Here is a 15543-nt window from a genome sequence, read left to right on the forward strand (position 1 = left end):
GAGACGAGCCCGCTGCCTCTTCCAGGGCTGTCGTGCCTGCCTGTCTGGGAACCTGCGGGGTTGGCTGGGGCCTCCATACGGCACAGGAGGCCTGGGGCGCTGATCCCGAAGGCCGTGTGGGCTGCGCAGATTCCGACCCCTTGCCGCCAGCCGGGCGGTGCAGACAGCGGGACCTAGTGCAGCCTCTGCAGTGATTAGCCTCACTGGGCGCCTGTCGCGGACCTGGCTCAAGCACATCTGGGACAAGATACTGAGGGTCAGATGCGGGGTACCTTCTTGATCAAAGCCTGGAAACTCGTTGTGCTCTGGGGTCGTGACAGACGGTGGTTCTCCTAAAGTTTGTCTTCTGTGGTGGCCTGGAGACGCCAGAGGGGTTGTGTGAGGTGGAAAGTGCCCTTTACCCACTTGGATTTCAGGGTCTGCGGCAGGACGGACCTCGAGCGACCTGCTCTGTCTCTGGAATCTGAGCCTCCTAGGAGGCCTTTGCTGCGTGCTGGAAGCCGCGTTTACCTGCAGGGAACAGTTGGAATATGCAGGACTGGGCTTGACCCGGCGCGGATCTCTGTCCGGGCTTGTGAGGTTCAGACACGGGCGATCAGATCTTGGCTGCTTCAGGGAAGGCGCGTGTTTTGAAAGGGCAGCATTAGCAGGAGGCCAGCAGCTGAAATTGCAGAGAAGCAGAAAGGTCCTGGTGTCCTGGTGTGCTTGGGTGGCTCCAAGGTCGTTGAGTGGTTCAGCCTGGTTCTCCGGTCTTTTCTGCAGTCTGACTGGATCTCACCATTCTTTGCCTGCTTCCCTAACCAGACTTTTCAGCTAGTAATAATCCTGCCTTACCTGTGCTCATAGCTTAGAGGGGTTACACCCTGCTCCCCTTCCTACCTACCAAAAAACCTTTTCAGGCTCGGTTTAAGTGCAACGGCCTCCCAGAATCTGTAGCTTTTCCACCTAGAGTTGTTTATTTCTTAAGACTTGTTGCAGTTTAAGAGTTGCTCCTTGGCCAGCGGAGGCACCTCGATCTGGGTCCAGGTCCTCCTCTTCCTGCTCCTTAACATGTACTTGGGCAAGTGACTTATACTCTGGAACCCCTGTGTACAACAGAGTGAACAGTACCTATTTCAAGGGTCTTGAGGTTATGTGAACGGTTTATGCTTCTTAATTAGACCAGTGCCACAGAATTGGTCAGTTGCTGTTAGAATCACTAGTCTGCTTTTCTGCTGCATAGACGTGGAAATCTGTGTGACGGGAGATAACCTTCAGCAGGGTGACTTCAGTTCAAGTCCCATAACATCTGAGCCTTAGCTCCCTACCTCCCTCTGAATGGCATTCTGGGATCACCAGCTGAGTGTCAGTCTCGTGTGGGCATACAGTAGGCATTCATCTAATGGTTTGGATTGTCTTGGTAAGAACATTCGTGCTCAGTCGCTAACTGACGTCCAGCTCTTGCAACCCCATGCACTGCAGTCCACGAGACTTTTCTGTCCATGGGATTTTCCAGGCAAGAGTACCGGCATGAGTTGCCATTTCCTACTCCAGTCCTGGTCGGAGAAGGCAATGGCACCCTACTCCAGTACTCTTGCTGGAAAATCCCATGGACGGAGGAGCCTGGTGGGCTGCAGTCCATGGGGTCGCTAAGAGTCGGACATGACTGAGCGACTTCACTTTCACTTTTCACTTTCATGCATTGGAGAAGGAAATGGCAACCCACTCCAGTGTTCTTGCCTGGAGAATCCCGGGGACAGGGGAACCTGGTGGGCTGCCTTCTATGGGGTCGCACAGAGTCAGACACGACTGAAGTGACTTAGCAGTAGCAGCAGCAACTCCAGTCCTGGTAGGAGAGAAGGGAGGTATTTGAGAGAGAGGAGGCTTTGCAGAGTTGAAGTCATTTAGCAGGTGTGAATGGTTACCTGTGCCCAGCTCAGTGCCAGGCTGGAGACACAGATGAAGAGGGACCAGATAGATGCTGTCATGGGAGTGTCCGGAGGGGCCGGGGGAGCCACCAGAGAGGAATGCCATCTGATGCCTCAGGACCAGGCTGAAGCCCTGGGACTTCAAGGCCCAGGAGAGCATTGGAGAGTTCAGAGTCAAAAGAAGCAAGGCCTATAGAGGCACAGCTGTTGGCTCCAGATAATCAAAGTTTGTTCCCAGTTATGAGGTTCTTACGGCTGCTGGAGGGGCTGGGGGTGGGGACTATGTCCTATGGTGAGTGAGCTGGTAGCTAGTCCTGTGTCTTCCTCAGTTGTGGGTTGAGGCTTAGGTCAAGGTCCCTCAGCAGGCGATGGACCAAACTGGCGCGGAGGCCCATCCTCCTCCTCTTTTTTCTGCTTTGACCTCAGGCAGGTGGAGTGTGATAATGTAAAAGCCAGCTGTGGGATGACTTGGGGGGCATTGTTGTGGTTGTGCTGCCTTCTTGTAAGGCTGGCACTCATCCCCTTCAAGGAGATTCCTTTATGCTCCTCAGAAGCACTTGTTCTCTGGTGTGACAAATATGACTGTAACTCACAAATATGTTCACAGGTTATGGGGCGTGGAGTGCTGGACCTACCAACACCCAGGGTAAGTGAGACCTGCTTGTCAGGGAGGCATGGGCTACCCCCCGCCAGCACTAGCATGAACATAGCTGGAACCAGGAAGCCTTTTTTGTAAAGGGCCAGATAGTAAATTTTTTGACTTTGCAGGCTACATGGTCTCTATAGTGCAGAAGCCACCATAGACAGTTTATAAACAAGAAGGTAGGACTCTGTGCCAGTAATGTTCACATAAAGACACTGAGATTTGCATGCCATGTGATTTCCATTATGTCATCGAACAGTCTTTATTTTAACAATTTCTGTTGTTCTATCTTAAGTCAATAGTTGAGGGTATAACCAAAGATTTTTATAAATAATACTTTTCAGTAGTTGTAGACTTAATGGGATTGATCAGATAGTACATAGAACTTCATATGCGCACCCACAGCCTATCTTCGACCCAGGCACAATTCCCCTAATTATTATAGTTAGCAGAATGTGTTACAGTTTATAAGCCAGTGTTCATACAATGTATGGTCTATAGTTCACATGAGTTTTTACTCTGTTACACAGTTTTGTGAGTTTTGACAGATATGAAAATGTGTCCTTTGTCAGAGTTTGCATTTTATGGAGTATTCGTTTAAAAACATAAAACCCATTCTTAGCTTGTGGGCCCTACAAAAACAGGGCTGTGGACTAGATTTGGCCCTGGGCCTGTCCATGGACGCTGCTCAGGAGTCCTCATCATGGTACTTAGTGTGTTTGAAGAACTAGAATGTGCTCTCTGGTGGGCCAGGTTTTCTGCTTTTTGCCAGCATTTGTTCCAGGGGATTGGTTGAAGGTTTCCTTTGTTTTCTGAGCCTGGGACTTGGCCCTTGCCCCACTGGCAGCAGGGTCGCTTTTGAGTCGCTTTTCCACCCATCACCTAGTTTCCCAGCAGGAGGCCTTCTGTGTTGCTCAGGCACACAATGTCCCTGCTCAGTTGAGCTGGGGACATGATTCTCCACCAGTGCACTCCATGCTGTTGGCGGTGCCTTAGATCTGGCGCCGGGTGAAAACTGGCACTTTAGAACAGCTCTGCCTGGGGACCTGGCCTGGCAGCCTCTTCGCTGCTGGCCCACGCTGGACAAGCTTCCTGGGAAAAGACTGTAGTGTCCTTTCTGTTGCCCTAAAGGACAGCTTACTTAGGAGAGATGCCCTGGTTATGCTTAGCTGAGCATTTCTGTAGGAAGTGAGTTTTACAGCTAGTGGACCGCACCTTTCCTGACCTCAGTGGGCAACCAAGGGGGCCTCCTTGCAGCACTGACCTAGCCACCCCCGGCTCTGGCCCTGTGGATGGTGGAGTGAGGTGACAACCGTCCTTCAGTGTCTGGGCTGGGGCTGGGGTTGGGGTGTGGAACTAGGTCTTACATGCCTTCGTTTTGTAAACCGACATCTTGTATGTTTTTGTTTCTTCTAATTTAAGGTACATATGGAACTGGTGTGGCCAGCTGGCAAGGTAAGCCCTTCTAGGGGTCTGTGGGTGGGTAAGTAGGCCTCTGACCAGCTACCTAGAGGGGCTGGGGTGCAGGGACCCCCATCTCCCATCCTTGGTGTGCTCACAGTTGTCCTGAAGGCTCAGCAGACTGGATCTGAGATATGGGGGAGTGCTGGGGGCAGGCCTCCGAGGGAGTTTACTGGAGGTAGCGGGTAGGGAGGGTTGTGGTGGTGGTCTGCTCTTTGGTGGGTCCATCAGTCTTCCAACTGCCAGCTCCTGGGCTCTCTGGCTTTGGATGAGAAGCAAGTCCTATGATTCGGTATAAAAAACCCACTGCTCAGAGTTGAGGCCGTGCCCTCCTGCCGCCTGTTGGCAGGTGACGTGTGCAGTGCTGGGGCAGGGGCAGCAGCCCTTGATCCCAGGACCCTTTTCCTTCTTCACAGGCAGTGGGTGCTCCTTGCCTGACTTGTCCCCCAGGGACTGGTCTTGTAGCTGCTGAGATCTGACTTAGCTCTTCCTCCCTCCGTCAGGTTATGAAAACTACAATTACTATGGTGCCCAGAACACCAGCGTCACCACAGGAGCAACTTACAGCTACGGCCCAGCCTCATGGGAGGCCACCAAGGCCAGCGACGGCCTGGCGCCTGGGGGCCCTGCCATGCACATGGCTTCTTACGGCCCAGAACCATGCACTGACAGTTCTGACTCCCTCATCGCCAAGATCAACCAGCGTTTGGACATGATGTCCAAGGAAGGAGGAAGGGGCGGGAGCAGCAGCGGTGGGGAGGGCATGCAGGACCGGGAGAGGTGATTATAGACCTGAGTCCTTCCCGGGGGTCCCACGTGCCCCGCTTTGTATAGAGGGAGTGGGCACCTGCTCGTCCTGGGAGGGCTCTTCCCCAGCTCCCTCCTCAGTGTAGGGCAGATAAGTTGAGCCTTTGTTGGGGCAGAGGCATTTGGTAGGACTTGCTGGTTTCCTGGGTGGTGGGCCTTAGGGCATGCCCGTTAGCTCAACTATGTAAGACCCCTTACTTCTGCATCAGGCACCCAGCATCTTCTCCCTGTTCCTGCGGCCAGGGTTTCACTCCCCTTGTTCAGTGGTGTTTCAGAGGGATTCAGTATGTTTTACTTTGTGAGCATCTCAGAGGGGTGCATGGCAGTTTGGTTTTGCTGCTCTGAATGTAGGGAGGTGTGCTTTGCAGGAGGCGTTGAGATCGTGCCTGGACAGTGTGGTGATGGGTTGTGCTTTCTTTGCAGCTCCTTTCGCTTCCAGTCGTTTGAGTCCTATGATTCCAGGCCTTGCCTGCCTGAGCACAATCCCTACCGCCCCAGCTACAGCTACGACTATGACTTTGACCTGGGGCCCAACCGCAATGGTGGCTTTGGTGGTCAGTACAGTGACTGCCGGGACCCAACCCGTGAGCGGGGCTCCCTCGATGGCTTCATGCGGGGCCGCGGCCAGGGCCGCTTCCAGGACCGGAGCAACCCCAGCACATTTATGCGCAGTGACCCCTTCATGCCACCTGCAGCCGCCTCTGAGCCTCTTTCTACTCCGTGGACAGAGATGAACTATGTGGGTGGGCGGGGCCTTGGAGGCCCCTCCCCCAGCAGGCCCCCACCTTCCCTCTTCTCCCAGTCCATGGCCCCTGACTTTGGCATGATGGGCATGCAGGGGGCAGGTGGTTATGACAACTCTGTGCCCTATGGATGTGGCCGGTCACAGACCCGGATAAGAGATCAGGTAAGCCTTTGCCAAGCTCTAACCTGCCTTGTTTGTGTTTTTTTATATGTTTATCTTTAAAGTATTTTAGAGATCTTCCGAGACCTTATGTCACTTTTTTAAAGTGCAGTTCAACTTCTAGTGAAAATGTGCAGAGTTGTGCAACCTTCACTTTTCACTATTATGTAATTAAGAGTGTTTCCATCATCCCAGAAAGAAACCTGTCGTTTCCTCTTCTCTCCCTCAATGCATGGCAACAGTTAATCTAGCTTTTGTCTCTCTAGATGTCCTTCTGGACATTTCATATGAAGGCAGTCATGTAATACGTGGCCTTTTGTGTCCAGCTTCTTTCACTCAGCATAAAGTTTTTGTGTTTCGGCGGTGGGGTGAGGGTGGGAGAGGTTCCAACTATGGTGTCTTCCTTTGCTTTCTGAAAGACCTTTTTTGCCCTTGTTCTCTGACCTGACAATCCCTTTGTTCTTCATTGCTCTGGGGACAAATGGGGACCATCAGAGTAAGCAATACATGGGAGTGTGCTTCTCTTTGTAGCCTCGGCGGAGAGGGTTCAATCGCTGTGGCCCAGAAAGCTTGGGCAGGAAACGGAAGCAGCTGCAGATTTATGACGAGCCTGACACCAAACAAGCTCGAGCTGACAGTGAGGGAGATTTTTCTGAAAACGGTATGCCCTGGGGCCAGTAGGCCAGGGTGGGTATAAGATGGGTCAGCTGCATGTTTGGTGTTCTGCCTGCCTGTCTGGACAGCGCACACAGGGGAACTCAATGACGTGTGTCACTCGCAGTGCCACAGTCCCCACTGTAGTCAGGATGAGCACAGTCACTCTGGACAGTGAATTTGGGAAGTGAAAACAGGGAGTGGGCCCACTGCCAGGGGCTGACTTTCTTTATTCCTTTGTGTTTGGTAGATGATGGAGCTGGTGACTTCCGATCAGGAGATGAAGAATTCAGGGGTGTAAGTTCGCCTTTACCGATCAACCTCCAGTGTCTCTAGTGTGGGATTTCTTCCTTTAGTGTCTTCCTCACAGAGAGGCAGGGACAGCTGCTGTGGGAGAGTTCAACTCCACCTTATGAGTCAATTTAATAATCAGACTTGCAGCTCGGTTTCTGAGAGTTTTCCACTTGAAACAATCCTTGTTTTCCTGAAAACGTTCCCAGCCCTCTCCCCAGCCATTCCTAGGTCCTCACAGTGATGTGCCTGGCTGCCACATGGTAACTGCAGTGGCCACGTAGGCTGAGGCTTTCAAATAGGCACTGAAGACTCATTTACTTACCAGCTCTATGCTGGTGCTGAGTTGTATCCCTGTCCTTCAGCTCTTAAAACCAGTCATGGGAGATGGGTGTCAGAGGCTGGCTCTTAGCCAGGACCAGGCACAAGTACCTGGGGTGCAAGCCTTTGCTGCCTCCTGCAAACTCTAATCCAAGTCTGGGGCAGGACAGGAAATCTGGGCGTGTGAAGCTTCATCCCAGGGCTTCTGATGATCAGATGAGGTTAGGGGCGGGGAGGAAGGCCCTGGGTACAGTGACTTTTCAGCTCCTCTGATTGTCTTGCTTGTCCCTTGTCTAGATTGTTTAGATGTTGAGTCTGGGAATTTCTGTATACCTGCTGATAGATCTGTATATCAGCTTGATGTCTAAGAACTGGGTTCAGTTATATGAGTTTTTATCTATACCTGACTCGTTATCATTTTTGGTAGATGTAAACGTAGCTGGGAAATGTCATAAAGCCCATTTTCAGGAAAGAGTGCTAGGACTAGCTTTTTCTACAAATCGGGGTTTCTCGACATTGTTGATGGATGCACTTTGGGTATCCCATGTGCAGAGGTGTGCATTTGCCAGAGGTAGGAGCCTGGTGGGCTGCCATCCACGGGGTCACACAGAGGCGGACACGCCTGTAGCAGCAGCAGCAGCAGTTCTCTAGATTTAGAAAGAACTGAAAGCTAGTCTGTGTCTTTAATTTAAAAAAAGCAAGTTAGTTGTTAGCACAGAGCCTCAGAAGGCAAGCAGGACTAGTGGCAGGACGCTCCGGCCCCGGCCCGCGGCCCTGGGACTTGTCCTGACGTGCTGTGGCTGTGTTCCTGGTGGCAGGGGGCTTGGCTGCTTGTGGAGAGCTCTAAAAATTCCACCTCACAGTGTGCCTTTGTGCCCTTTTTCAGGAGGACGAATCCTTTGACTCCGGGAGACAGAGAGGTAGGCATCCCCCAGCATCCCTTTGAGCTTTCTTGTGTCTGCCCAGCTGCCCTGTACTTACTGCCTGATACCCAGCTGAGCTGGGCTTCTGAGCAAGGTTGGAGGAGGGGCTGGAGACTCAGGGCAGAAGAGGGGCCATGGCTGCCAGGTGGGCCTTGGCCTTGCCACTCACTCTGAGGCTTTGCCTTGGTGTTTGCAGCAACACTTGCTGGAAATGGGTCTGTTTGCCTCACTCAATGCAGGCCCTGGAGGCAGGGGGAACTCATCGTTGGGTATCTGCAGTAGCTTGAAATGGTAGGGAGGAGAGAGTCTCAGAAATGCAAGAGAGAAGAGAAAAGGCACCCTCCAGCCTGTCTTCTCTGTTCCCCCTTTGGCCAGTGCAGGTCCCTGTACTGTTTGCTCCTGGGCTTCATTCTGTCCACAGCCCCCTTGCTTGCCAGGCCAGGGCCGTGCTTCTGGCCTCTGTGGTGGGGACACTGGCACAGTGTGGGGCAGAGATCAGATGCCTGCCTGGGAGGGGCGCAGGGGGTGGGGGGCCTGGATCCTCCAGAGGCAGGCACTGCTCAGCAGGCCCCAGCAGTTCCAGTGTGAGAGACTTAAGAGTCACAAATGAGTGGCAAGAACAGAGGAACGTTGAGCCCTTTAGGAGGGGTGTGGAGAGGCAGCCACTTGTTTCTCTCCTGTTCCCGTGGGTATGTCCATAGCTGGTTTCGCACAGGCTGCTCCCATTAATTATGAAGGCCCTGACTTAGATGCTCCTTCTCTTACATGTTCAGGTTTAGCCAACCCTCTGAGGTCCTCCTGCCCTGTTTATTGAAGCGATTACATCCATAGCATGGGACCACAGAGCATTTAGCGGCTCGTGCAGCGGGGTAAATGCTAAAGCAAAGGTGACATGTTTATTGCGCACAGGTCCTGCTGCCTACCCGGGATGACTTTGCTATTAAACAGCAGTAATAGTTTCAGGCAGTGATCTCTTGCCAAAAATCCCACACGCCCTTTTGAGAGGCTTCTGAGCAGCGCACGCCGGTCGCCATCTTCGTGGGACAGTCTCGTGACTGGCATCAGGGGTAGGGGTTACAGTTCAGATGCTTATCCAACCTTGTTTCAGCGTCCGGCCCTGGCCCTGAGCCACGGTGAGGCAGCCTGGCCCAGGCTGCACCTCTGGGCTGCACGGCTCTCTCCGGAGCTCCCGCGCTGGCCCCATGGGGTGGACGGAGGACCGTTTGGTCTCTTCCCATTTTTATTTCTGGGATTGCTTCCTGCATATCGCTGGGAAAGCCAGAGATTGATGGTTTCTTGTGAGTGGGAGGTAGAGTCTGGGCCAGCAGGGATTGTCAGACCTGCTGAGGCCCTAGCTCAGAGGAGGCTGGCAGGACGGCTGTCATAGCCCACCTGGCAGCGGGACAGAGGGCGGCAGAGTGGCTGGCGTCACTCTCTGAGGCCGTCCAGCTGCTGCCTGGGGAGAATCGCTTCTGTCTCCTTAAGTAACATTGGGAGAAGACCCAATGGTAGGGTGCTGGACTGGAAAAGCAACATAGGGAAGGACAGAGCAAGTGGGCCGTAGTGTGAGTGGGGTGGGCGGGCCGTGTCCCTGGCCCATCCCAACCTTATCAGGCCCTGGCGGGGAGTGATGTGACTCCCCTGGGAACTGCTCAGGGTTCTCATCAAAGGCCCACTCCTTTTGGGAGCCTTTGACAGCCCCTTGCTGCCTCAGGGTGTCCTGACCCTGCCATGTGTGGAGGGCACAGCAGGGCATGGGGTATGGTGGCACAGCTGTGGCCCCCGTCAAAGCCCTGGTGCTCAGCACCTCTACAGGCTCCTCAGAGGGTCTGGAAGGGACTTCTCTGTTGCAGGAGAGAAGGACGACGAAGACGATGAAGTGAAGAAGAGAAGGGAAAAGCAGAGGAGGAGAGACAGGATGCGAGACCGAGCAGCTGACAGGTGAGGGGGTGAGGAGGCAGATGAGGTGAGCATAGTCAAGGCTCTCCTGAGCGCATCTGTCTTCACTCCGTAGTGTTGGGGGTGAGGGGCCTCGTCACCTCATTTCCAACCCCCCCACCCACCCCTCAGGGCCTGATAAGGTTGGGATGAGCTGGGGAGACACGGCCTGCCCACCCCGCTCATACTACGGCCCACCTGCTGTCTGTGTCCTTCCCTATCTTGCTTTTCCAGTCCAGCAGCCTACCATCTGACTCTGGGTGTGTGTCAGGAAAGCCTTGTCATCAGGTCAATGGGAGACAAAACTTGGGAAACATACTGAGTCTTATCCTTGTTGGTGTTGCTTGCCCTCCTGCAGGCCTGTGAGGAGTTCCCTTGTCTCTTGGCTGTCATCCCAGACAGGTGAAGTGTATTTAGCCAAGCTGCCAAGGTGTTCTGGGTGCCTTGTCCATATAAATCCAAACCACTTGTGGAGTTTGACATGTATAGAAGTCAAACTTCAAGATTTAAAAGCAGCAGTGCAAACCGCAAAGGGCACTGGTATGAGCACACTGCACCTCTCCTCATAAACTACTGGAGTACATGGTTGATGAGGCCTTGACCAAGCTGGCTACTTCCCTGTGCGCAGGTTCTCTTGAAGACTTGAGAGGAAATCCTTGCCCTTAAGGCTCAAATGGGGATAATGGTTTTCCTGTGCAAGTAACACTTAGCAAAAGAACAAACAGTAGAGGCTGAAAAGCAGGGAAGGAGGAGTTCCAAGTATTGCAGAATTCACTGAAATCTTATCTTTAAACAGATGAATAAAAATGACAGTCATTCTAGATCTGTTTTCATGCCACATGGGAACTGAGATTAATTTTAAAGGAATCTTTAGACTGCCTGGGCTTCCCTTGTGGCTCAGCTGGTAAAGAATCCGCCCACAATGCAGGAGACCTGGGTTTGATGCCTGGGTTGGGAAGATCCCCTGGAGAGGGAAAGACTACCCACTCCAGTATTCTGGCCTGGAGAATTCCAGGGACAGTCCATGGGGTCGCAAACAGTCAGACACGACTGAGCGACTTTCACTTAGACTGCCTTAGTGACTAATGATCCTCAAAAAAATTGGAGAAGCTGTCACAGGGGAGGTCAAGATGCAGCGGAGAACCGGGAACCCTGTATTTATTTGGTGGCTTCCTGACAGTTGTGCACACAGGACCCAGGAGATTTTCCTCTTCACTCCTCTTTCGGGGGTATCTGCAAAGGCAAGGGTGTCTTGTGGCACTTGTCCAGCAGAACTCTGATTTGGCAGAGGAGGATTCCTGAGTGGCACAGGGCCTCTGCTCTTAGACCCATGAGGAGCAGAGCTGAGGGAAGCAACACCCAGCTCTGGGTGTTTGGGAGTCTGTCTGTAGGGTGCTCTCCCCTTGTCATACGGCATGTATGTATCTGGTGAGATTTTGAAAGCACGCAACGAAGAAACCTCAGTTTTCATCCTTAGGTATCATGTGTCCTTCCGTTGAGTCCCATTGGAGAACTGAGATCATGTGAGTTTTGAATTTTGTGAGATCATCAGGAATTCTGTGGTACTAAATGGGGTCAGTTGTCTTGTATCTTCCAAGTGACTGCAGAAAGAAACATCTGAGAAGCTATGGAGTTGGGTTCTAGGTCCTCAGAGCAATGGGCTAGAGACTTAGGGAATCCACAGTTCTGAAAAGTCTCCACCTCTTTGGGCCAAAAAAAGTGGTATGGTAGTAAAGTGCTACAGTAATCATTTTCCTGAAATACTTGGAAGGTTGTACTCTGATTCTTTTTTTTTTTTTTTCTTTGTACTCTGATTCTTAATATGGAGAAGCTTGGAGTAACTGTTACTCTGATGCAGAGATAAGCTGGTTATCTCCAACACTGCTTTTCGTTTTGTCTTCCTTCTCCAGGATTCAGTTTGCGTGTTCCGTGTGCAAGTTCCGTAGCTTTGAAGATGAAGAAATCCAGAAGCATTTGCAAAGCAAGTTTCACAAAGAGACACTGCGCTTTATAAGTACCAAGCTGCCTGACAAGACGGTGGAATTCCTCCAGGTAAATCACACTCAGCCTCCATCACGGCGTGTCCCAGTGATCCTGCAGGTGTTGAATCCCCGGCGGAGAAGGGAAGCCTAAACTAGGTCCAGACTTCTTTTTCCAGAATAGCAGTGTGCAGGTCCCTGAGGCAGAAGGACAGTGAGAGCTCCACTCATTGTAGTTCGCATTAATTCTGCCCATGGAGCTGCTCTGATGGCTGTCTTCCAATCCTGAGATAAGATAAGACAGCTGAGATAAGGCTGTCACCACCCACCGTGGGCTTGGCAGCCACCCTTGGTGAGCTGCCGCTGGTACAGTTGAAAAAATACCCACATGTGCCATCTCCCCTCATTTCATTCTCCCCTCATTCACTCCCAACCTCTCTAGGAATACATTATAAACAGGAATAAGAAAATTGAGAAACGGCGTCAGGAACTGATGGAGAAGGAAAGTACAAAACCAAAACCAGATCCTTTCAAAGGTGAGTTACGATCTGAGGTGGAGGGTGGGTGTTAGTCCAGATCACAGAGCCCAGGTCAGAGTGGCTGAAAATGTGACAAAGTGAAGACAAATGGGAGGGGCGCTTACCAGGGGAAGGAGACCTTCATGTGTGGCCTAAGGTAGATGACAGCTCTACAGGCAGCTTATTGGGGTGCTATTTAAGCACTCTGATGTTTTTCCTCCTTAGCATGAAGAGAAAGGACCAAAGGATGAGAAAAGTTAAAAATAAAGTTCCCAGGTGCGGAGGCCTTGTGTTCTGTCTCCATGCACCTGCTGGAGGGCAGGTGATGCGTGTCTCAGATTCTGGCCTTACTAAATCCTTAGGGCCATGGGGAGAAAATGTGAGCCCTGATGGGGAGTGAGTGGGAGAGAAGCATCACTTGGATGCCGACCCAAATCCCACAAGACTGGGGTGTTGTCAACAGGGATTGGCCAGGAGCACTTCTTCAAGAAAATAGAGGCTGCTCACTGCCTGGCCTGTGACATGCTGATCCCGGCGCAGCCCCAGCTCCTCCAGCGGCACCTGCACTCTGTTGACCACAATCACAATCGCCGGGTGAGTGCCCCCCTGGTGTGGGGTGGGGCAAGCAGTCCTGGCTGTAGTGCGAGGGGTTCAGAACTTTGTGTGTCTCATGTGGAAGTGAACATCTTTAGGGGCTTTTGCCATATTCCATCAAGTCCATCATTTCATGAAGTGATTGTAACATGCACCCCAGTTTCTATTAAAATGTGAGGAAAATGTGTTGCTTAAGATTGACTAAACACAGTAGCTGGAAATTTTCCCAGGTTGAGAATATTCCCTGTAAGTCACATGAGTAAATTCCCCAGTTGCTGAAAAACTGGATTTCTTACAAGCTGAGGCTGAGGACCACTCAGAGCAGAATGGTCTGGAGGACTCAGGGTCAGGGATTGGTTTGATCCTTACTAGCTGATGGGGCCTGAGGCTAAATGCCAGAGTATTGGCAGGTTGTTGTTGTTGTTTTTAAATAAAGGGTCAAACTGTAAATACTTTTAGCTTTGCCAGCCATCAGGTCCCTGCCTTAACTTGTTAATCCTCAAGTCTGTGGCTAATGGGCAGAAATGGCCACAGGCCTTAAGTAAAGGGAATGGGTGTGGCCGCATCTGGCCTGCAGGCTCTAGCTTGCCGAGCCCTGGTTTAGCATCTTTGTGGTTAGTTTACCTGACTACCAGATTGGAGCTACCTGGCTGCCCATCATCTCCTGGTATTACTAAAGACCAGACAAAAACCACTGTACAAACAAGGGATTATCATCTGAGTTAGGCTCTAAAACAGTCAAATGTTTGCAGCATTCAGACTTTTCCTATAGAATTTACTTGTAAAGTCAGAATAACTCAGAATACTGAAAAGAAAAAGCTTGGCCTTCTCCCCTACTGAGTCCACATAGCTTCTGATCTGTAAATGTTTTTATTTCTTCCTTGCTTGTACGTGTGGTACTTGGACATCAGTGGTGTGCCTGCGCTTTTTAAGGTCTCAGACTTATCCCCACTATTTCACAGACTCAGTTCTGATTCTTCTCCAGTGTTTGCTTGCTTTTATTATTGGAGTCCAGCACTTGGGGACTTGCCATACTGAAGAAAGATTTTAGTTGCATAGGACGAATCTCAGAACAACTCAGTGTACCCAGGCTGGTTTATTCTCTCGCTCCTCTGTGCACACCATTTTTAAAAACTCATGTTTGATTCCCTTTGTAGTTGGCTGCTGAACAGTTCAAGAAAACAAGTCTCCATGTGGCTAAGAGTGTTTTGAACAACAGACATATAGTGAAGATGCTGGAAAAATACCTCAAGGTTTGTGCTTCAGAGTCCAGTAGATGGGAAAAGCTTTGGAAATGGAGGATGAACTAACTCTCTGGGTTTGGAATTCTATCCAAAGTGCAGTGTTTAGCATTTCTGAGTCTTTTGAAGAATTGAGAGATGTTGGAATGTATCAGGCTTGGAGATTCCACAACTGTGCATTCCCTGAGACTCACTGCTTGTCTGGGAACTCTGGGAAATGGTCCTGCTTGATTAATCTGTGCAGTAGTGCTGACTATCACCATGACTGTCTCTCCATAAAATAGCAACCCAAATGATGGTGAAATGCTTACAACAAAACAAAAAAACGAAGTAGATGATAATTCTTCATGTAGATGCTAAAACATATTTTTGCTAGCAGAGACAACTGTAAGATGGGGAACAAGGAAGAGGGAAGAGCTAGCAGTGCCATGGTATCAGGAGCAGAGTAATAAAAAAAAAATCCCAAGGAGGATACCCTGGAGAGGAGTCTGGTTGGAAGAGTCTCTGGTTCCTCCTTCGGAAGCCCATTTTGCTAAGTGCTCAGACCCACGACTTCAACATTTGGGGCTGGCAGTTAAGATTCAGCATAACCTGACTAGGACGTGTTTGCCCTCCTCTCAGTTATTAATTGCTTCAGTATTTGAAGATTCATTTCATCCGTAAAGGGATAGAATTTAAACAACCAGTGTAAGAACCAGGACTGGTCAGTGTTTTACCTTGAGGCTTAGACAGACTTAAAGTTTCTGGAGTCAGCTGTTAACTCAAGCTTCTAAATACTTGGTTTCGTTTTGGCCCTACCTCATAGCTTCTGGAATCTCAGTTCCCTGACCAGGAGTGAATCCAGGCCGTGGCAGTGAAAGCTCAGAATCCTAAGCGTGAGGCCACCAGGGAACTCCCTACACACCATTATTTTTTTGGTATGTGGGATCTTAGTTTCCCCAACCAGGGATCGAACGCACGTCCCCTGTAGTGGAAGCTAGGAGTCTTAACCACTGGACTGCCAGGAAAGTCCTAAACACTGTATTTTAAAACATTTTCTGATCTGCTAGTGGTATTGTTTAGTAAGTCTCATTTTCTTCACTGTAAAATGGGGGTAACCTTCATGCCTGGGCTGTGTGCTTAAATGAAACTTTAGAAAGAGCCTTGGGACTTTTCCTTGTGGTCCAGTGATGAAGAATATGCCTTCCAGTGCAAGGGATGCTAGTTTGATCCCAGGTCAGAGAACTAAGATCCTACATGCCACGTGGCCAAAAAATCAAAATACAAAAGAGAAGTAGTATTGTGTTAGATTCAATAAAAACTTTAAAAGTGGTCCACATTAAAAAAAAAAAAGCCTGAACTTCCTGTTAAAATGAGGTTTGG

General features: G+C 50.7%; 1 protein-coding gene across 1 annotated transcript in view; it reads left to right on the forward strand.

Moving 5' to 3' along the window:
* Positions 1-15543, forward strand: part of AKAP8 (A kinase (PRKA) anchor protein 8) — an 18427-nt gene that overhangs the window by 830 nt on the left and 2054 nt on the right. The window contains exons 2-13 of the mRNA XM_010833983.1: positions 2515-2553; positions 3973-4005; positions 4515-4791; positions 5242-5725; positions 6254-6383; positions 6627-6673; positions 7875-7908; positions 9765-9852; positions 11760-11901; positions 12271-12364; positions 12810-12940; positions 14098-14193. Coding sequence (XP_010832285.1) covers positions 2515-2553; positions 3973-4005; positions 4515-4791; positions 5242-5725; positions 6254-6383; positions 6627-6673; positions 7875-7908; positions 9765-9852; positions 11760-11901; positions 12271-12364; positions 12810-12940; positions 14098-14193 — 1595 coding nt within the window. The remainder of the gene's footprint in view (positions 1-2514; positions 2554-3972; positions 4006-4514; positions 4792-5241; positions 5726-6253; positions 6384-6626; positions 6674-7874; positions 7909-9764; positions 9853-11759; positions 11902-12270; positions 12365-12809; positions 12941-14097; positions 14194-15543) is intronic.

This window comes from Bison bison, unplaced genomic scaffold (genome assembly GCF_000754665.1).
Source record: "Bison bison bison isolate TAMUID 2011002044 unplaced genomic scaffold, Bison_UMD1.0 scf7180017863978, whole genome shotgun sequence".
Taxonomy (NCBI): Eukaryota; Metazoa; Chordata; class Mammalia; order Artiodactyla; family Bovidae; genus Bison; species Bison bison.